The sequence below is a fragment of the Convolutriloba macropyga genome, chromosome 1, assembly GCF_964194025.1.
Source record: "Convolutriloba macropyga chromosome 1, txConMacr16.3, whole genome shotgun sequence".
Lineage (NCBI taxonomy): Eukaryota > Metazoa > Xenacoelomorpha > Acoela > Convolutidae > Convolutriloba > Convolutriloba macropyga.
This window is the reverse complement of record NC_134468.1, coordinates 43,933,721-43,957,085: the sequence shown is the minus strand read 5'-3', so window position 1 is coordinate 43,957,085 and position 23,365 is coordinate 43,933,721. Positions and strand designations below refer to the sequence as shown.

Below are 23,365 nucleotides of genomic sequence, written 5' to 3'. Positions count from 1 at the left end.
AATTACAAAATTCCAGAGTGCAATCTCACTCTCAATCTCTTCCCTGTTTTTCACACTATCTTTTTTCAGTTTAGTCCCACTAAACAAAATACTTTCTCTTGCTTGTGCAAATCCAAACTTCTCAAGTTCTCCCAAAATCTCCAAAATCTGCCTCTCTCTCTCTCTCTCTCTCTCTCTCTCGAAAATTTCCGTGTCACTTCAATTTATACTCAACCAATACGCTCTTATCTTAAGCAAACGAACCTTAATTTCTTAAGTAAACATTGCAACTTTAACTTTAAATTTATTACTTTCTGTAGGAGGGCTTTGTTTGCTATGCAAACAAACCAATATCAAACTATGCTCTGTCATTCAACTACTACCAACCATTGTTCAACTTTCTCCTTATCTTAAGTACACGACCCTTGTACTCTTATGTAAACAAATCCACTCCACTTTATCTCATATTTGCACTTGACATGTCAAGCAGTGTTTGCTTAGTAAACACTGAACGTTGCTCTGAAAAGTTCTTATACCTCTATTTCCGCTATAAAAAATATTAGCTGCAATCAATCCCTGTTAAAAATCACGCGTTGAATAAATAACTAAACTCAACCTTAAACCAAAGACCAATTGTAATTTCCAATTTTGAAACTATTTCATTTAATTCACCAGTTAAAAAAACCGCCGAAAATTCTAATATTCTTAAAAGCCCAAAGTTTCACCTCTAGGGGTCATCCAAAGGTCACACGACCAAAATGAGGGATAAAGTTGAAAACTAACTATTGTCACAGAAAGTCCTCTCATAGTTGCACCTACCTACAAAATTTCATGGCCTAACTCCCACTAGAACACGAGCAATGAATGCGCACACTTTTCATCGACCTCCTGGATGACCTCAAATTTCAGAACTCAATAACTTGCGAAGTAGTGGTCAAAACGTCTTCGGGTAAATTTGTCTAGTAACTCTAGGGTGCCAACAAGTTGCCTGCCAAGTTTCATGACCAACGGATCAGCCGTTGCGAGTCGTTTGCAATTTGAAATTTTTTAACGAGTCGGGGGTACCGAAATCCGAAAAATCCGAGTTCGTCAAAATTTACCGGGGTAGTTATTTTTGTCACTAATTGTCTCAGGTTATCATATTAATACCATTTCAAAGTCATTCGGCCGCTCAAAAACGCCAATTTCCGGTTTTCGGTTCTCGGGTCGTCCCGAAGGACCGACTTCCGGTCGGAATCTGTGGTTGAAAATATCAACAATCGGAAGACCTTGAAAAATTACACTAACCCTCCAAAAATCATAGGGCTACTAACAATACTCCACGAGCAATTCAAATGTTACGTTCCTCAGCACGGGCGTGCACTAGTTCCGTGCAGGTTGGTGTGGGGTCAAATCCGACCTCAAAATCAGATTAATCGTACCCAAAATAGTCTATCCCCCAAATTTCAGGTCAATCCGACTTCAACTTTTAGAGAAACTGCTATTTCAATTTAAGTGCTAACTGTCTTCCGGCAAAAACGGCCTACTTACCGCAAAAGGCATCAAAAGTTATCCTAACCCTTTTCCATGATCTTCTCATACATAACTCTAAACTTAAAACCCATTGCAATCATTAATCAGCCATTTATCGCACACAAACAGGCAGTTTTCCATTCAAAATATCGAAAACCTTCAAATCACACCACTTCCGGTGCTAATAGCTCGGGGTTGGGTGGTCAGATTGGCTCAAAAGGTATACCAGCCTGTGAGGACCATTGGGTGTACATGCCATTAAAATTTGGTAAACGTCCGCTTAATATAACCTCCATGGGGGTGGGCGGCCAAGATCTGCTTGGTGGTATTTCGAAAAAGTGATAGATTGCCTTTTTATTTACTCTAAATCAACAGAACTCTCTTTAAATAACTCAGATCAAAAAGGTGTAACCGGCCGCGTATCCCTATTATGTGTGGACAATTATTAGGGGAACATCCCCACAAGTTTTCAGATTCCAATGTTGAACATAACTTAAAAAGTCGAGGGTAACAGGTTTAGGAATGCCCATTATTTTGCAAATTCTAAATGGCAATTTCATTTACTTCAAATTGAATTGCCAATTCTGTTCAAAGTATCTAGTTCACTTCAAATCTTAGCTCTCTAGTTGACTTCTAAATTTAATTCACTCATTTGGAATTTGGCCTGATGCAAAAATACAACTTTGCTAAGTAAACGAAATATATCGACAGCTCAATATGCTTTTGTTCATCAATTTGTTTGTTTAAGATATATCACTCAACTCTCCTCCCTGGCGCCTTCGAAACAATAACCTTTAATAACAGAAAGCTAAAATAAAATACTTAACTTAATTAACTTGACCTAAATTATCTAACTTACTCTCCCTCTCCCATGTCATTTTACTAAATTCTACACTCCTCCCTCCTAGATTTTTATTCTCCCGAATAATTGCAAGCCGTTATCTTGTGACCCGACTAATTTACTCATACGTACTTTAACAACTGCCGACCTAGGGATGTGAACCACTTAGTTTTAGCTCCGGGTTAATATAAACTAACTGCACTAAAATTTGAATAGCGGTTGATTAAATCAGATTTGAAAACATTTTCCCATTTTCACAATTTAACATATCCTACCTAATTCATCCACATTGATTTTTGATCAAACTCTACTGCCTCTGACATTTATCTACCCAGGGAACCCTAAAATCACTAAAGTAAAAAAAATCTAAAAATAGATCTACCAGAACTACACATTTCCCTAAATCATCTTTTTTTAAAAAAAATTCGTAAGGCTATAGTTCTTGATCAACTTGTCCTAACAAGTCAAATTAAAATAATATAGGCAAAAATTGGTTAAAAAGGCTTAAATAACTTAGCGGTCATCGTCCCTCTCATCATACGCTCGTGCACTTGTACACAAAAACCTTCTTCCTCTGATGCTTGAATGGATGTCCACCTCTTCTTCACTGTAGCTACAATTTCTCCTGTAATCCTGCCATAACTGCTGTCCTGATGCTTCCAAACGGCTCCACTTCTCTTTCCGGTTCAAAGATCGGTTCTCCAGCAACAGCTTCGCGATCTCCGGATGTCGCGATGCAGTCCCTCTATTCACTTTTTGCTTAACTGCACTCGAAAACTCGCTAGAGTCCTCCCTCCTAGGCTCTTGCTCGTCACGAACCCAACTGTGCAACACTGTAGTAAATGAATTGTGATCGGATTTCCCTGTTCTGTCAACTCCAGCACTGTCCTCTTGATGCTCATCCGTTGGTTCGACCGAAACACTACCATTGAGCTGGCTTTCACTCAATTGCGATTGCACCCATTCCTCCAACTCCTTTCCCAACTGTGCAAACTTACTTCGGTCAACTGCTTCAATATTCCTTTGACCCTTCTGTGTTTCAGATTCCAGCTGACTATCAATTCCTCCTGAACCTGTCCAATTCTCCAAAATGTCCACAGTGCACTCAGTTGTACACATTTGTGTCTCATCAGCCAACTTTGTTGAGTTGCAGAACTTCTGGTCCAGACCTCCTGTCTTCAACTGCATCAAGGCCCAGGCTCCCAACATATCGTTTCTGTTAGCTTTGACACCACCACCAAAATCGCTTGCTATTGCAGTTACGTTGTCGCATGCTACTGAGTTCAAACTTGCGGCAAAACTTGTCTCGCTTCTCGCATCTTTGACATCAAATTCCTCTTCATCCGAAAAATCTGTATCCGAAATATCTTCGAATAAATTGTCATCATCCGACTGTTCATCGCTTAGCTCCCCAGACTCTGGTGACAGTACACAAGCCTTTTTCATGACATGATGCTCATCTGGTCCACAAGACTCAACACTGCGCTCAATGATTTTTTCTTCTGTCGGAGTTTTTCTGAAGCCACAGTTTTCATATTCGCTCAGCGCTGCTCCATAAATTTCCTGACTTATTTGACCACAAACTTCCTCCGTAAAATCTACCTCAGTTGCAGTTTGCACTTCATCGCTGTAACATGGAATTCTTATTCTACTACAACTCCCAGCAATTCTCGTACCTTCCTCTTCTCAAAACGGATCTTTACTGAAAGCTCCTTCTCTTGATACACCACAGCTGGACCCAATGCCAAACCCTTCAGAACTTCTGCCAGGTTGCCGAAATTGATCAATTAAAGAAATGCCAACGCTACTTCTTTTATCAATCACCACACTGCCTTTTGAGAACACTGCTGTCGCGTTCTCTGATCTGCAGTATCACTGGTTTCACTGAATTCCACCCTACTTCCGCTTTTCCTCTAACAAACAAATTGTAGCTTCGCTCGTAAAAATTTGGATTGTCAGACAAACGTATGTCAAACTCATACAGCGTCTCGGTCAGTGTCCATGCTTCCTTCCCTGGAGTCGACCGCCAATAACCTCTTGGTAAATCACTTACTGCATTCAAGGCCCACCCACACAATTTTGTAGGCAACCACTTCATCATCTCTTCTTCTGTCCATCCCAGCTTCATGCCAGTGCTCAAATAATGTTCACGCAAATCTTCCCAAACTTCGTACCCTGGTGAAGGAAAACGTTTCACCAATTGATAACCAAGCATAATCAAACTATTGGTAACCCAGACCGCAAACGTAAGTCAACTTTCGGTGTGCTCTCAGTAGTTTCTCCGACGAAAAATATCGCACGCTCATCAAATAATCAGACAATAACCCACAGCAAAAAGTAACAAAGAAACGAGGCCCACCCAGGAGCGCCAATGTCGTCTTCTGAATTTCTAACTAGGCTCAACATTGAGGGGACTCTGTCGCCCAGAAGATCGATCAAATAATAAACCAAAGGTTTTGAATTGGTGAAGCAAGCGTTACTTTGTTACTCTGCGATTTCCCCTCTTCCACTCTTGTAAGCTGTTGCAAATTAGATTGCCTTGAAATAAGTTAATTCACAATGGGGCTCGTAATATCAATTCTAGTTATATGGATAACGAATGTAAAAAATTTACTTGCACATCAATGTAAAAGACAAATTCAAGACAATTTATAATAGTAATTAAAATAATAATACCAATAACCGTGGTTTACTTCCCAAATGAACTAAATCAAAAACCGCTCACAGTATCCCAACTGGTCTTGCGATTACAATATTCCAGAGTGCAATCTCACTCTCAATCTCTTCCCTGTTTTTCACACTATCTTTTACAGTTTAGTCCCACTAAACAAAATACTTTCTCTTGCTTGTGCAAATCCAAACTTCTCAAGTTCTCCCAAAATCTGCAAAATCTGCCTCTCTCTCTCTCTCTCTCTCTCTCTCTCTCTCTCTCGAAAATTTCCGTGTCACTTCAATTTATACTCAACCAATACGCTCTTATCTTAAGCAAACGAGCCTTAATTTCTTAAGTAAACATTGCAACTTTAACTTTAAATTTATTACTTTCTGTAGGAGGGCTTTGTTTGCTATGCAAACAAACCAATATCAAACTATGCTCTGTCATTCAACTGCTACCAACCATTGTTCAACTTTCTCCTTATCTTAAGTACACGACCCTTGTACTCTTATGTAAACAAATCCACTCCACTTTATCTTATATTTGCACTTGACATGTCAATCAGTGTTTGCTTAGTAAACACTGAACGTTGCTCTGAAAAGTTCTTATACCTCTATTTCCGCTATAAAAAAAATTAGCTGCAATCAATCCCTGTCAAAAATCACGCGTTGAATAAATAACTAAACTCAACCTTAAACCAAAGACCAATTGTAATTTCCAATTTTGAAACTATTTCATTTAATTCACCAGTTAAAAAAACCGCCGAAAATTCTAATATTCTTAAAAGCCCAAAGTTTCACCTCTAGGGGTCATCCAAAGGTCACACGACCAAAATGAGGGATAAAGTTGAAAACTAACTATTGTCACAGAAAGTCCTCTCATAGTTGCACCTACCTACAAAATTTCATGGCCTAACTACCAAGAACACGAGCAATGAATGCGCACACTTTTCATCGACCTCCCGGATGACCTCAAATTTCAGAACTCAATAACTTGCGAAGTAGTGGTCAAAACGTCTTCGGGTAAATTTGTCTAGTAACTATAGGGTGCCAACAAGTTGCCTGCCAAGTTTCATGACCAACGGATCAGCCGTTGCGAGTCGGTTTTCTCGGGTCGTCCCGGTTTTCGGTTCTCGGGTCGTCCCGAAGGACCGACTTCCGGTCGGAATCTGTGGTTGAAAATATCAACAATCGGAAGACCTTGAAAAATTACACTAACCCTCCAAAAATCGTAGGGCTACTAACAATACTCCACGAGCAATTCAAATTTTACGTTCCTCAGCACGGGCGTGCACTAGTTCCGTGCAGGTTGGTGTGGGGTCAAATCCGACCTCAAAATCAGATTCCTCGTACCCAAAATAGTCTATCCCCCAAATTTCAGGTCAATCCGACTTCAACTTTTAGAGAAACTGCTATTTCAATTTAAGTGCTAACTGTCTTGCGGCAAAAACGGCCTACTTACCGCAAAAGGCATCAAAAGTTGTCCTAACCCTTTTCCATGATCATCTCATACATAACTCTAAACTTAAAACCCATTGCAATCATTAATCAGCCATTTATCGCACACAAATAGGCAGTTTTCCATTCAAAATATCGAAAACCTTCAAATCACACCACTTCCGGTGCTAATAGCTCGGGGTTGGGTGGTCAGATTGGCCCAAAAGTTATACGAGCCTGTGAGGACCATTGGTTGTACATGCCATTAAAATTTGGTGAACGTCCGCTCAATATAACCTCCATGGGGGAGGGCGGCCAAGATCTGCTTGGTGGTATTTCGAAAAAGTGGTAGATGGCCTTTTTATTTACTCTAAATCAACAGAACTCTCTTTAAATAACTCAGATCAAAAAGGTGTAACCGGCCGCGTATCCCTATTATGTGTGGACATTTATTAGGGGAACATCCCCACAAGTTTTCAGATTCCAATGATGAACATAACTTAAAAAGTCGAGGGTAACAGGTTTAAGAATGCCCATTATTTTGCAAACTCTAAATGGCAATTTCATTTACTTCAAATTGAATTGCCAATTCTGTTCAAAGTATCTAGTTCACTTCAAATCTTAGCTCTTTAGTTGACTTCTAAATTTAATTCACTCATTTGGAATTTGGCCTGATGCAAAAATACAACTTTGCTAAGTAAGCGAAATATATCGACAGCTCAATATGCTTTTTTTCATCAATTTGTTTGTTTAAGATATATCACTCAACTCTCCTCCCTTGCGCCTTCGAAACAATAACCTTTAATAACAGAAAGCTAAAATCAATTACTTAACTGAAATAACTTGACCTAATTTATCCAGCTTACTCTCCCTCTCCCATGTCATTTTTTTACATTCTACACCTCCAGCCCCACCCGCCTCCCGCATTAGCCACCCCAATCTTCACCCTCGCACATAGTTCTGTTCGTAAGGGCCCCCGTGTCCCCCACTGTTGCCGCTGTGCATCCTTCGCTGCGCTCACCTCACTTACCCTTAATTGAGCTAAAGTTAGGCTTGCTAAATGGTTGCTAACTACTCGCCGGTGGTTTGATAGCAATTCGCCCGTTAGTTGGTTATGTTTCCTTTTTGATGGTATATTTGTTTCAAATTTGGTTCTAATTTGCTCGTTATAACTTTTTGGCCGTTATCTCTAAGATTATCAGCTCAGAATTTGGTTAAGAATGAATTTTGAAAATGGTATATTTATCTATCTTACTGGCTATTTCACTGACAAGATTTTCTACATTTTTAATGTACTTGCGCCCTTTTTAATGCAAATTTTCAATTCTGCTAAAGTATCGCCTTGTAGTGTAAATTTTCCCAAATGAATGATGGCCTCAAATATTCTCAACAGATTACTTTTTTTTCGCTAATCCTAAGGTCCAATGACATATAGCAGTTCGGGTGAATGGCTCTGTATACTAAATTTTATAATTTGTCAAATAAGTTTTTTTCGAATGACTAATTAATTATGTTGTTTAGACTTTTTAATAGCCGCCGTCAGCCTCTGAAACGGCTTTTATTTAGGCACTCTCCTTTTTATAATTCGCTTTACCTTTTGATCACGTTTTTTGTTTTACATAAGTCGCGATTTTCACGTTTGACTCCTGACTTACTTAACTCACCGTTTCAATTGAATGAATTTTAAGTTCTTTCATGCATTGAATTACGCAATATAGTGACTACGGTCAAGTCAAAAGAGCAAAATCAGAAGAGACGGTATAAACCGATAAAGCCCGGTCATTAAGTCATTGAGAACTAGATTATCAAAGTTCATTAGTGTTTGCTAGCTGATATCGGTATTAAGCTTATTAGCATAGAACCTAAATTAAGTATAGTTTTAGGGTCTAACTGAAACTGCACGCAAAATTAGAACACTAAAAAACAAACAAATTCAGTCAATTTTTCTTCGGCAATCTCTGTCTATTTTCCGGCAATCTGCAGGCTATGTTCATTTTGGTTGCATATCTTCTGAGCAATTTAATCTAACGCTGAGGCTCTAAAGTAGCTGTTAAAAACTTTGGTAGTATAAGTCTCTACTACGTGTGTAAGCGTTCGTCAAGGTGTTGAGTTTGTACCTGCGACGTTAAGTGTCATGTATCCACCCTTTTTACAGATTCTAATTGCTCTTGAAAGCAGTTTGAAGCAATTATTGTAAGCGTGTTGGTCTTTTGGGTCTTTCCCAGTATAGCCTCTCCCCCCAACTAAGTGGTTATCCTTTCATTGGGGGCTATAATGTGAAAGACCGGGTCTTTTTTATGCAAAATTTTTGCTTTGGCGTTTTGACTTTTCGAGTGACTTTTATGCTTTTGATTTTTTGTCTTACGTGATCTAAATTTCTCTCTCATTTACCAAAGTTAGCGGCTGAACTCAAGTCGCGGCAGTTCGCTAGTAAAAGTCAAATGAAAAGTGCACCAAAATTGGTGGAATTTTTCCAGTTTAATTGTTTGTAGTCATAGTGTATTTTAATATACTAATGTCCTCATTTGAGTTTTTTTGTGCTTTTTTTCCAGGTGTTTTTTTTTCAATTTCATTTTTAGTTTTGCAGTAATTTTATTTACTTTAATGCGTCAGAAAACTTGGTGGAGTTTGTCTGAAAATTTTGACATAATTTTTTTCTCCGAATTTTCTTGGGGGCTCGTTTCGTGTTACAAACGATTTCTTGCTTTTGAATATGATTCTGGATATTTTGTTTTTAATTTAATTTTTATACCTCATTATAAGAAAATTATCTACCTTATGCTTCCACTTTCTTTGGGTCGCACAGTTGAGTGCGGAGTTCTGTTTTTCAGACTAGTATCTTTAGCTATTTCATGACAATTTCTAGCCTATCAGTTTTCAGTCTAATCATATATGAAATACTTCAGAATTTTGGGCTCCTTTCAACGTTACCAAATGTTTTTAAGAAAATGAAATTTTGTGGTATTGGGATTTCAAGTGATTTTTTTCTGTGAAAGTTCTGTTTTATGTTTTAAATCTGTTTGGTTTTCTCCTTTTACTGAATGATGTAATCGTATTTGTTTTAGTTTGCTCTAATGATACCAATACTCAAATCAATCTTGCTGACAGCGATACAATTTTTCAATTTTTTAATCAAATCTGATTAGTTAGAGTTAATGTTTGCAAACAAAAGGTAATGGTTTCAGCTGCAAGTAGGGTTTTCTTTGTGAAGTTCCGACGCTTCGAGTTGCTTCCGGATTTCTTCCGGCTATGTTTTTCATTTCGTCAAGATTTTTTTACGGCCATATGATGTCACAATCGCTTCAAATCTGCGTTTATTCATTCATGCAATTTCAACTGTGACTTCCTCGCTCTGAGTTTCTTTACTTTGGTTCAAAAAGAAAAGGTCAGATGTGCGTCACTCTTATTGAAGGGCAGCTAATGGAAGCAGCAATAAGTTATGCAGATCTTTAATCAAGTTTTTGATCCTTCTTTTACTATCTTTTTGAGACTGTAGATCTACAAAGCTATTGCGGCTATTTTCACAAGACCAGGCGCTTTTTTTGTGCTTTTGGCTGCCAACCTTTTCATCTGAGTCTACAATTCGAAACGATGGTGTCGTTACGTGTGGCTTTGTTCAGCTTTGTTCAATCAGTTAAACAGAAATGGTTCACTAGGCAACTCAGGGTAGTAGTGCTACTATCAACTGCTCTCGAAATTTTTAACAATTATACTGATCAGGTGGTCTTTTATGCAATCTTTTGGATGGATTTTTACGGACGCTATAAACTTTTCCGTCCCTAAAAACGGGAGGAATAGCCCGATTGGCTTTAAGTAGCTGAGCAGCTCTATTGTGCTGAGATAGAAAACCATTATGGACAGTATTTTTGGTGGTGTTTACTGCGAAACCCACCCCTCCCCCACTCCACCTGCCGCATATCTTTCCACACTGAACCCAGAACGCTCAACTCCTGCTTAAGACCCCCACTCCGCTCAACCACCACATTTTTTCTGATTTTGCTGTACTGAATAATGTTGGACCATATGTGGCCAAGCTGGGGTAGATTTTAAACTGGCCTCAAATAAATGTTAAAGCAAATATTGCACTCTCGTGTCTTTTCATGCAAAATTTTTGCACGACCGTTTTGTTTTGTTGTAGAATACTTTTTCCTCTTTTGAGCTATTTGAAGAATTGAATCTTCTCTGTTTCTGCCCCCATCATGGTAACGTGCTCTATAACAACAAATAGTTTGTAATTGGTGGTCATAAACATTGGGGGCCGAAGTAGAATAGATTCGAAGAACTTGTCTGATGCAAAAATATAAATTCTTATTCATTTTAGCACAGAAGACAGCAGACGGAATCGATTGATTCACCTAAAACTGCCCAAGAACAATTAAATAGTTTTTTGAAAATCAATGAGGTTTTCTGCTATTGTATTTATTAATTTTTAGTCCTGTTGTCTTTTTATGTGATTCCTCTAACGACCGGTTTTCGGTCTGGCCCATAAAGGCCGAGAATCTGTGTTTTGAGAAAAGGGATCAACTGAACTGGTAACGCGACAGGGCATTAAGTTACCGAGCAGATCTTTAAAAGCCTTGGTAATCTGTAAGTAGGCGATCCACCGAAACTCTCGAGACAAATTCATGGTGTGAAATGCAATTCTTTTTGGAAATTTCCGCACCCGTCAAACTCTAAAGTGTAGACGTAAATTTATGGTGCAAACGGAACTTTGTAGTTTTACCCCTCCCCACTTATGCTCTCCCTCCTCACCACTTTCGTGACCCCTCATATAGATGAGATCGGCTCCCCTAGCACAATCTAGTGACCATGAATGCCCACACCTCGTCAGTCGTTTGAGAACGAATCCCTCATAATTAAATGCTCGTTTTTTTTCATAATGATTGAAATTATTACTTGCTCTCAAACGAAACTTATGGCATTTATAATAGTCCTGTGGTCTTTTTAATACAGTTTTTCGCCTGACCGATTTATCGTCTGACCCATTTGACTTTTTGCTTTTAGTATGCAATTCACCGAAATTATTTTGAAGCATGAAAGTTTGACCCCCCTCAGTCACCCCTCAACTCCCAACGTTAGTCCGTTATGTTTGTTGTTTGTTTGAAGTGTTTTGTTATGAAAATTTTATAGGGAAAGCTTTTGAAGATTTTGATTCTCTTCCCCTGAAACTGGATTGCATCAATTTGGACAACTCTGGATGGCAACCGATTTGTTGATGAAAGAAAACCATTCTTTTGTTGGAAAATTCAGTATTTTCGTTTTTGTCAGATTTTTTCTTGGTTTTAATTGCTTGCAAGCGAAGTTTGGGGCAGTTGTATTAGTCCTACAGGCCTTTTTGTGCGACTAAATTCTCGTCTGCTTTTCTTCAAAAATGGGATAAACAGGTACAGCCCGGAGAGCATTAACTTTCCTTAGAATCGTACGGCTCGCTGGTCTCCGAAATTTGTCCTAAAGTATGCGATTCGTTGAACCTGTTTGAGACATAAATTAATGGTTTGTGTGGTTCTTCGAGTGTGACCCCCCGTCCCCACTTAAACACCCTCTATTCGTTTGTGAGCAAATCTCTCAAAGTTAGTTGGCTACGTTTTATTGCTCTCAAATTAAGTTTGTGGCAACTATGTTAGTCCTGTGGTCTTTTTTAATGCTAATTTCCGCTTGAGCGATTTTTTCACCTGGCTCTATCAACTTTCAAAAACGGGACAAACGTAAATCCCGAAGGGTATTATAGGGCGGAGCCCTGCCCCTTATTAGTCTCTTAGTATGCGATTCGTCGGAAATTTCAAGGTGTGAAGGGCGGCTTTTAATCTTAACAATTTGACCCCTCTCTCAATCACCCCCCCCCCCCCGAACCACCACCAACATCGACACTCCCACGATTTTGATCCCCCATCCCGCCCAATCGCTTTACCCCCCCCCCCCCCCCCCCTCCCCCCTCCCAAACCGTTCGTTGCATTGACATAAATATGCCTGACGCACATTCAACTATGCTCTCGGAACTCGATGCAAAATAGTGAAACAAATGCATGCAGTAGATTTGTATAGGTATGTATAATTGAGCTACATGATGAGCAAAAAAGATAAAACAAACTGATATCTGACAAACAGTGGTACTTGCAGCGTTTACTGTTTACGTTTAGAGGCAACTTCATGTGGCTGCTGGAGGAAAATGATTCACAGGCTGAACGCTTCTTCAAGTTGGTAAGAGTCCTTCTCAGTGATAGCTGTTACGGCTATTAAAGCTATTTAAAATTTATTATTACCACTGTAGTAGAGTTACATACCAGTGTAGAATGTTGGTTTTCAATGGCGTTGATATGAACTGCTTAATTGCTCTCGAACGAAGGTTGTAGCAATTATGTTAGTCCTGTCGGTCTGTTTTGTGCCATTTTTCGTCTGAACCATTTGACTTTCGTCCTCAAAAACGGGATAAACAGGTAGCGACCAGCTGGCATTAAGTGCTCTTAGAGACTTTCAGCTCACTAGTCTTCAAGTATGCGATTCAAAGAAACTGTTTTGGAGAACTTATACTTATTGTGTGAAAAGCGGATCTTAAAAATTGATCCCTCCAGACCACCCGCCTCCCACATCAGCCTCCCCAACCTCCACCCCTGCACATCGTTCAGGTCGTAAGCCCCCCCCCCCCCCCCCCCCCACTGTTGCCCCCATGCACCCCTCGCTGCGCTCACCTCACGCACCCTCAATTAAGCTAAAGCTGGTTCGCTAAATTGTGGCTAGCTACTCGCCGGTCGTTTGAAAGCAATTCGCCCGACGATAGTTGGTTATATTACCTTTTTGATCGCATATTTGTTTCAAATTTGTTTCTGATTTGCTCGTTATAACTTTTGGTCGTTATCTTTAAGATTATCAGCTCATCGGTTACGTTTTTAGGTTTTGGTAGTTTGATATGCGAAATCCTCTCAGAGCATTTTGATTTCTCTTAGAGTAGCTTTTTTTCTTTCTTTAATTGCTCTCGATCGAGTTTTGTAGCAATTGCATTAGTCCTGTTGGTCTTTTTAGTGCATTTTTTTTGCTTCGCAAATGATTTTTCGTGCCGCCATATTCTATTCGGGTGACTTTTTCACTTTCGACTTCTTTATTTGTGAGTTATCTAAATTGTTCTCATTTAGAATAGTCCCGTGGCTGCTGTTCGCAGTTGACCACTAAAAGTCAAATAACGAGCGCGCAAATTGTCTCCTTTTCCACCTTGAATAATCTTATATATTAAACGCGTGAGCTCTAAAACAGACAAATTTTTGCATGTTTAAGAAGCCTCTCGAAGCGCATGTTTAAGAGGTGCGTTGAGCAGCATGGTTAAGCGGTCACGTCGAGAGATGCCAAAAAGGCTAAAAAGCCAAAAAAAGTAGATGGGAGAATTGAACCCGGGTCAAAAGAGTGGTAGCCCGGGGCAGATACCTCTGTGCTATTGCGTCCGGGTGGTCCTGGGATATGTGGTGCTTGTTGGTTGTATGCAATAGTGGGTGTGTGTGTTTATGTGTGGTGTGTGTGTGTGGGGGGGGCGTGAGTGTGGCATGGGTTGGATTCAGAACCAAAAAGCCAAAAAAAATTAGATGGGGGGAATTGAACCCGGGTCAAAAGAGTGGTAGCCCGGGGCAGATACCTCTGTGCTATTGCGGCCTGGTGGTCCTGGGATGATTGGTGCTTGTTGGGTGTATGCAATAGTGTGTGTGTGTGTATGTATGTGGTGTGTGTGTGGGCGTGAGTGTGGCATGGGTTGGATTCATAACCAAAAAGCCAAAAAAAAATTAGATGGGGGGAATTGAACCCGGGTCAAAAGAGTGGTAGCCCGGGGCAGATACCTCTGTGCTATTGCGGCCTGGTGGTCCTGGGATGATTGGTGCTTGTTGGGTGTATGCAATAGTGTGTGTGTGTGTGTGTGTGTGTGTGTGTGGGCGTGAGTGTGGCATGGGTTGGATTCAGAACCAAAAAGCCAAAAAAAATTAGATGGGGGGAATTGAACCCGGGTCAAAAGAGTGGTAGCCCGGGGCAGATACCTCTGTGCTATTGCGGCCTGGTGGTCCTGGGATTATTGGTGCTTGTTGGGTGTATGCAATAGTGTGTGTGTATGTATGTGGTGTGTATGTATCTGGGCGTGAGTGTGGCAGGGGTTGGATTCAGAACCAAAAAGCCAAAAAAAAGTAGATGGGGGGAATTGAACCCGGGTCTAAAGAGTGGTAGCCCGGGGCAGATACCTCTGTGCTATTGCGCCCTGGTTGTTCCAAAAGTGGTTCGCGAGCGATTGTTCCAAAAGTCAGTGGACCTAAAGTGGTTCGCGAGCGATTGTTCCAAAAAATCACTGGACCTACGTTCAATGGTCGAATTTAAAACGTGTAGATCAAAAATGATTAGTTCGAGTCGCTAAGAAAGCATCGGCGTGCAAAAGAGCACTTTCTGCTAAATTGTATGTTTTGACGTTTTCGTATGCGAAAACTATAAATTTGGCAAGTATGTTGTCTGCCATCATTGATAAACGTAAAACATGCTGCAATCATTCTTCCTTGTTGCTTTTGTATTGCTCTTTTACTTGACCTAATTGCCGATATTACCCACGAGGATTTGGTAAGACAACCGTATCAACGCCTACAACGATTCCTACGATACATCGGGTGCTGCCATTGGTGCCGTCTGCTAATATGGATATGGATAAAAGTGAATTGGAGACTGAGTCCAAGAGAGTGCTTAATTTGGTCAAATGCCCCTTGCTGAAGCGGTCGAAAGATGCATGTTCTAAAAATTCAATAGAACTATGTTCAGGTTAATTTTCAAAATTAAGAATCCCCAGGAAAGGCATCAACTGTTAAAAAGTAAAGACCAAGGGTATTAAGTTGTGTTTCTGTTACAGTTTTAGTACTTCCTACTTTGCCATGTAATAACTAAAGTGTGATCCATAAAAATTGAATTAATGAAGGAGTTAAATTGCTTGACAAGAGTTCGACGGTTAAAGTTCGAAAGGGGAGTAAAGTGTCGGCATTTATTCAGATGAAACTGATGCTCAATAGCCTTTTTTGGCGATTTTCAGACGTTCGCCTGCCAAGACAAACTACAGCGTGTCCCATACTAAGTCTGTACCATAAAGTTGAAATAGGCCAAAGTTCGAAAAACGCCATAAACGTGCAATTGAGCATCAATGTGTTCATTTGAATGTCGACGTTTTTCCAGTAAGCTTCAATTCATCATTTTTCTAATTTTTAAAATTGAACTTAACTCTAACCTGTGGATTTTGAAATATTCGCTTATTCGGGACACCCTTTGGGACACGCTTGGGACTTTATGGGGCACGCTATACTTGATATAAGGCAAGGTTTCAAAAACGCTACACTGGAGAAAGTTCAAAGCTCAAATTTCATAAACATGGACATAAAACGAATGAAATGGAGGGAAAGTGTGATCTTAAGGATGTTTTCGTTTACTTCAGACTTCAGACTGTCTTCAAATTCAAGACTGTAATCACTGCGGGAATAAATTCTATTATTGTAATCACAGCTGGTAAATGCACTGAAACAGCCGAGATATACAAAACGTAGAGTGTGGACTTGGAAAGACGCGGTAAATGGTTATAGATGGACAATGAAAGGGGGAGCTGGAGGGGGAGGAGTTTACAGTTAGGCTATTGGGATTTTTGACCGAACCCTGGTGTTGTATACGCCGTAAATGCTGCTCGAGTGTTATTTTGAGGATAGGTTTTAGCAGCTATAGGAAACGTTGGCGACGATTTCAGAAGTGTAGTTTAAAAATTGAGCGTTTGTGTTGAAACAAATGGACTTCATTAATAGCCGCCTCAGCTTATCAGCCGGCTATTATAGCGCTCCTAATTTTTTTTTTACATTTTACAATTCAACGAATTTGAATTGTATTGGGGCGCTGTCTTTTTTTTTAAATCTGTTCACACATTTTTATGATTTTTGAAGTCATATTGGAGAAATGATTTTGGTCACGCCGAAACAGGAAGCGGAGCGAAAAAGCGAGTGGTTTTGCGGCGTGAAATTTTTTCGCTCTAATTTGAAAGTAGAGTGAGGATGAATGAGCATGGTTTTGTTAAGGTACGTGTTTCTGTGTGTGTTCGTGTGTGTGTGTGTGTGTGTATGCATGTATGTTTGTTCGTATCTATGTTATGCATGCATGCATATATGACCTTCGCTTTTTTCCGCATGATAACGTTTTTCTCCAGACGATATATATGAGACGCGCTGTACCCAGACCTTGTTGTGAAAGCATAGTTTTTGCTCTTTTTGAAACTGACTGGTACCGCGGTTTTTTACGTTACGTTGCTGAGGCCTCAGACTTTGTCTCAGACCTAATGCTTGAAAGTCGGTTCCTATCAGTTTTAGCATTTCTCGAAAAGCTTTAAGAATGATGAATGCAACTTTTGCAATATCGTCGCTGCAAAGCCATTTCAAGAAAAGTTTTGATACGGGCGAAAAGGAGGTTGAGCTAGCGATTTTGCATGTCGAACAAAGTGTTGGGAAGTCAGAGAAGGCGGTGGCTGAGATTCGTGATTTAAGGAAGAAAGTATCCGAATCATTTGGAAATGTGAAAAAATTGGTTATGCAGTTTAATTCGGCCTGTCTTTTTTTCATTGGACTAAACGTTGATCCTTTGAATACCCGATTGAATGAGTTTCTGCTGTCGGACGATTTTGGGCTGACAAAACAGAAGGCAAGAAAGGAGAGGCGTGAGAGAATGGAAGGAGCTGATAAACTGCGAAGAAAGCTGGAAAAAGAGCAGAATCAACTTGTTCGAAAACCTCTATTTGACGCTGATGATAAAATATCCTGCAGCAAAGCAAAGCGAAAGAAGGTGGAGACGATGGCTTGTGAAATCGGTGGCTCTGAGGTGAAAGCAGACGAAAAAAAGAGTGGAGGTGGTATGCTTATTGAGTTACGTTCAGCTACTGATCCAATTGGTGAAGCTCTCTGTCCGAAGCCGGCATCCCGGAAGAAAGCAGGAAAGGGAAAAAAAGGTGCCGATAAAAATCAGAAATACACGGAAGAGGAGATGAGGAAAATTGAAGCAGAGCTGTCACCCTCATCAGAAGAGGATGCCAAAGCTCCCAAAAATTTTTTGGGTTTAAAGAAGGAGGAAACATCAGAGCCTGATGTGAAAGATCAGCCAACTGGCCTCGAAGAGGGAGAGATTTTAGATGATCAATAAACTCTCTAGAACTAGGTTTCCTCTTGTTATCTAACTTGTGAGTGAGCTTCTGGATCTGTAATGTTTCGGACCCCAAATATGATTTTTATGTTTTTATATAGGACGTTACTATGTGCGCCTGGTAAAGATACATCCCCATTAAGCTGAATGGAAGGGGGCCTAAATGAATAGATCCGAGTTTTCACTTCAACCTTTTAGTTGCTCTTAAAATGATGTGTTTGTGGTATTTCCTTATTCATTGAGTTTTGTGGAAATGCAGGTGTTGGTTTGTCACTGATATGTATCAAATATATCTTTTGTGTTTTTCATTTATATCTCTGATATTTTGGAAATGATTATCAAGAGGTTCTACTTTTTTCAAGAAAGTTTTATGAACGGCAGAAAGAACTACCTTAGCAGCAATTCGACTCATTTGGTCTTTCTTATGTCAGAAGACATTTCTCGGCAACACTTGTAAAATTAATACGCTCTCGTCTCACTGAGATTTTAACACTACAGTTCTCATTCAAAAACTTCTTGCCAAAGTCCTATCAGAAGGCAATTGTCCGCAAGACTTGTAAAATGTTGAATTTGCGCTCAACTTGAATTGTCTCTGCACATCAAAGTTTCCAGCAATTTAACAACTGTTTTTGAGAAACACTGTTTTAAAAAGAATACGCTCAAGAATTCCTGACTTTCTTACCGAAATCTTTTACCAACTCAACACCTTGGCTCTCTACTTTAATTAATACGCTCTCATCCTCTCTGAGGTTTTTGCACTACAGTTCTCATCCAAAAACATTGCTTGCTAAAGCCCTATCAGAGGGCATTTGTCTGCAAGACTTCTAAAATGTTGAATTTGCGCTCAACTTGAATTGTCTTTGCATAGCAAAGTTTCTAGCAATTTTGCAGCTGCTGTTAATAAACTCCGTTTTAAAAATAATTCGTCCCAGGTTTCCTGACTTTATTATCGAAAGCTTTTACCAACTCAACACCTTTGCTCTCTATCTTAATTAATACACTCTCATCCTCTCACTGAGGTTTTTGCACTACAGTTTTCATTCAAAAACCTTGCTTGCCAAAGCCCTATCAGAAGGCATTTGTCTGCAAGACTTGTAAAATGTTGAATTTACGCTCAACTTGAATTGTCTCTGCATATCAGAGATTCTAGCAATTTAGCAGCTACTGTTGAGAAACTGTTTTAAACACAATTCTTCCCAGGATTCCTGACCTCCTTATCGAAAGTTTTTACGAACTTATCACCTTTGCTCTCTATCTTAATTAATACGCTTTCAGCTTCTCCTTGAGGTTTTTGCGCTACAGTTCTCATTCAAAAACATTGCTTGCCAAAGTCCTATCAGAAGGCATTTGTGTGCAAGACTTGTTAAATGTTGAATTTGCGCACAACTTGAATTGTCTTTTCATATCAAAGATTCTAGGAATTTATCAACTACTATTGAGAAACTCAGTTTTAAAAATAATTCCTCCAAGGATTCCTGACTTTCTTACCGAAAGTTTTTACCAATTCAAAACCTTGGCTCTCTATTTTAATTATTACGCTCTCATCCTCTTACTGAGGTTTTTGCACTACAGTTCTCAATCAAAAACATTGCTTGCCAAAGTCCTATCAGAAGGCATTTGTGTGCAAGACTTGTTAAATGTTGAATTTGCGCACAACTTGAATTGTCTTTGCATATCAAAGATTCTAGGAATTTATTAACTACTATTGGGAAACTCAGTTTAAAAAATAATTCCTCCAAAGATTCCCGACTTTCTTACCGAAATCTTTTACCAACTCAACACCTTGGCTCTCTACTTTTATTAATACGCTCTCATCCTCTCACTGAGGTTTTCGCACTACAGTTCTCATTCAAAAACATTGCTTGCGAAAGCCCTATCAGAGTGCATTTGTCTGCAAGACTTGTAAAATGTTGAATTTGCGCTCAACTTGAATTGTCTCTGCACATCAAAGTTTCTAGCAACTTAGCAGCTGCTTTTGAGAAACACTTAAAAAGAATTCGTCCAAGAATTCCTGACTTTCTTACCGAAATCTTTTACCAACTCAACACATTGGCTCTCTACCTTAATTAATGCGCTCTCATCCTCTCACTGAGGTTTTGCACTACAGTTCTCATTCAAAAACATTGCTTGCCAAAGCCCTATCAGAGGGCATTTGTCTGCAAGACTTGTAAAAGGTTGAATTTGCGCTCAACTTGAATTGTCTCTGCACATCAAAGTTTCTAACAATTTAATAGTTTTTTTTGGGAAACACTGTTATAAAAAGAAAACGCTCAAGATTTCCTGACTTTCTTACCGAAATCTTTTACCAACTCAATATCTTGGCTCTTTTAATTAATACGCTCTCATCCTCTCACTGAGGTTTTTGCACTACAGTTCTCACTCAAACACATTGCTTGCTAAAGCCCTATCAGAGGGCATTTGTCTGCAAGACTTGTAAAATGTTGAATTTGCGCTCAACTTGAATTGTCTCTGCACATCAAAGTTTCCAGCAATTTAACAGCTGTTTTTGAGAAACACTGTTTTAAAAAGAAAACGCTCAAGATTTCCTGACTTTCTTACCGAAATCTTTTACCAACTCAATATCTTGGCTCTTTTAATTATTACGCTCTCATCCTCTTACTGAGGTTTTTGCACTACAGTTCTCAATCAAAAACATTGCTTGACAAAGTCCTATCAGAAGGCATTTGTGTGCAAGACTTGTTAAATGTTGAATTTGCGCACAACTTGAATTGTCTTTGCATATCAAAGATTCTAGGAATTTATCAACTACTATTGGGAAATTCAGTTTAAAAAATAATTCCTCCAAAGATTCCCGACTTTCTTACCGAAATCTTTTACCAACTCAACACCTTGGCTCTCTAATTTTATTAATACGCCCTCATCCTCTCACTGAGGTTTTTGCACTACAGTTCTCTTTCAAAAACATTGCCTGCTAAAGCCCTATTAGAGAGCATTTGTCTGAAAGACTTGTAAAATGTTGAATTTGCGCTCAACTTGAATTGTCTCTGCACATCAAAGTTTCCAGCAATTTAACAGCTGTTTTTGAGAAACACTGTTTTGAAAAGAAAACGCTCGATTTCCTGACTTTCTTACCGAAATCTTTTACCAACTCAATATCTTGGCTCTTTTAATTAATACGCCCTCATCCTCTCACTGAGGTTTTTGCACTACAGTTCTCATTCAAAAACTTTGCTTGCCAAAGCCCTATCAGAGGGCATTTGTCTGCAAGACTTGTAAAAGGTTGAATTTGCGCTCAACTTGAATTGTCGCTGCACATCAAAGTTTCTAGCAATTTATAGTTTTTTCTGGGAAACACTGTTATAAAAAGAAAACGCTCAAGATTTCCTGACTTTCTTACCGAAATCTCTTACCAACTCAACACCTTGGCTCTCTACTTTTATTATTACGCCCTCATCCTCCCACTGAGGTTTTTGCACTACAGTTCTCATTCAAAAACTTTGCTTGCTAAAGCCCTATGCGAAGGCATTTGTCTGCAAGACTCGTGAAATGTCAAATTTGCGCTCAACTTGAATTGTCTCTGCACATCAAAGTTTGTAGAAATATAGCAGCTGCTTTTGAGAAACACTTTTAGAAAGAATTCGTCCAAGAATTCCTGACTTTCTTTCCGAAATCTTTTACCAACTCAACTCCTTGGCTCTCTACTTTAATTAATACGCTCTCATCCTCGCACTGAGGTTTTTGCACTACAGTTCTCATTCAAAAACATTGCTTGCCAAAGCCCTATCAGAGGGCATTTGTCTGCAAGACTTGTAAAAGGTTGAATTTGCGCTCAACTTGAATTGTCTCTGCACATCAAAGTTTCTAACAATTTAATAGTTTTTTTTGGGAAACACTGTTATAAAAAGAAAACGCTCAAGATTTCCTGACTTTCTTACCGAAATCTTTTACCAACTCAATATCTTGGCTCTTTTAATTAATACGCTCTCATCCTCTCACTGAGGTTTTTGCACTACAGTTCTCATTCAAAAACATTGCTTGCCAAAGCCCTATCAGAGGGCATTTGTCTGCAAGACTTGTAAAAGGTTGAATTTGCGCTCAACTTGAATTGTCTCTGCACATCAAAGTTTCTAACAATTTTATAGTTTTTTTGGGGAAACACTGTTATAAAAAGAAAACGCTCAAGATTTCCTGACTTTCTTACCGAAATCTTTTACCAACTCAATATCTTGGCTCTTTTAATTAATACGCTCTCATCCTCTCACTGAGAGTTTTGCACTACAGTTCTCATTCAAACACATTGCTTGCTAAAGCCCTATCAGAGGGCATTTGTCTGCAAGACTTGTAAAAGGTTGAATTTGCGCTCAACTTGAATTGTCTCTGCACATCAAAGTTTCTAGCAATTTAATAGTTGTTTTTGGGAAACACTGTTATAAAAAGAAAACGCTCAAGATTTCCTGACTTTCTTACCGAAATCTCTTACCAACTCAACACCTTGGCTCTCTACTTTTATTATTACGCCCTCATCCTCTCACTGAGGTTTTTGCACTACAGTTCTCATTCAAAAACTTTGCTTGCTAAAGCCCTATGCGAAGGCATTTGTCTGCAAGACTCGTGAAATGTCGAATTTGCGCTCAACTTGAATTGTCTCTGCACATCAAAGTTTGTAGAAATATAGCAGCTGCTTTTGAGAAACACTTTTAGAAAGAATTCGTCCAAGAGTTCCTGACTTTCTTTCCGAAATCTTTTACCAACTCAACTCCTTGGCTCTCTACTTTAATTAATACGCTCTCATCCTCTCACTGAGGTTTTTGCACTACAGTTCTCATTCAAAAACATTGCTTGCCAAAGCCCTATCAGAGGGCATTTGTCTGCAAGACTTGTAAAAGGTTGAATTTGCGCTCAACTTGAATTGTCTCTGCACATCAAAGTTTCTAACAATTTAATAGTTTTTTTTGGGAAACACTGTTATAAAAAGAAAACGCTCAAGATTTCCTGACTTTCTTACCGAAATCTTTTACCAACTCAATATCTTGGCTCTTTTAATTAATACGCTCTCATCCTCTCACTGAGGTTTTTGCACTACAGTTCTCATTCAAAAACATTGCTTGCCAAAGCCCTATCAGAGGGCATTTGTCTGCAAGACTTGTAAAAGGTTGAATTTGCGCTCAACTTGAATTGTCTCTGCACATCAAAGTTTCTAACAATTTAATAGTTTTTTTGGGGAAACACTGTTATAAAAAGAAAACGCTCAAGATTTCCTGACTTTCTTACCGAAATCTTTTACCAACTCAATATCTTGGCTCTTTTAATTAATACGCTCTCATCCTCTCACTGAGGTTTTTGCACTACAGTTCTCATTCAAACACATTGCCTGCTAAAGCCCTATCAGAGGGCATTTGTCTGCAAGACTTGTAAAAGGTTGAATTTGCGCTCAACTTGAATTGTCTCTGCACATCAAAGTTTCTAGCAATTTAATAGTTGTTTTTGGGAAACACTGTTATAAAAAGAAAACGCTCAAGATTTCCTGACTTTCTTACCGAAATCTTTTACCAACTCAATATCTTGGCTCTTTTAATTAATACGCTCTCATCCTCTCACTGAGGTTTTTGCACTACCGTTCTCATTCAAAAACATTGCTTGCTAAAGCCCTATCAGAAGGCATTTGTCTGCAAGACTTGTAAAATGTTGAATTTGCGCTCAACTTGAATTGTCTCTGCACATCAAAGTTTCCAGCAATTTAACAGCTGTTTTTGAGAAACACTTTTAAAAAGAAAACGCTCAAGATTTCCTGACTTTCTTACCGAAATCTTT

At 39.2% G+C, this 23,365-nt stretch overlaps 1 protein-coding gene across 4 annotated transcripts in view; it reads left to right on the top strand.

Moving 5' to 3' along the window:
- Positions 1–23,365, top strand: part of LOC142339353 (uncharacterized) — a 180,574-nt gene that overhangs the window by 16,813 nt on the left and 140,396 nt on the right. For all 4 annotated transcript variants that reach the window (XM_075389362.1, XM_075389371.1, XM_075389354.1 and 1 more), the window contains exon 9: positions 12,562–12,622. In XM_075389362.1, coding sequence (XP_075245477.1) covers positions 12,562–12,622 — 61 coding nt within the window. The remainder of the gene's footprint in view (positions 1–12,561; positions 12,623–23,365) is intronic.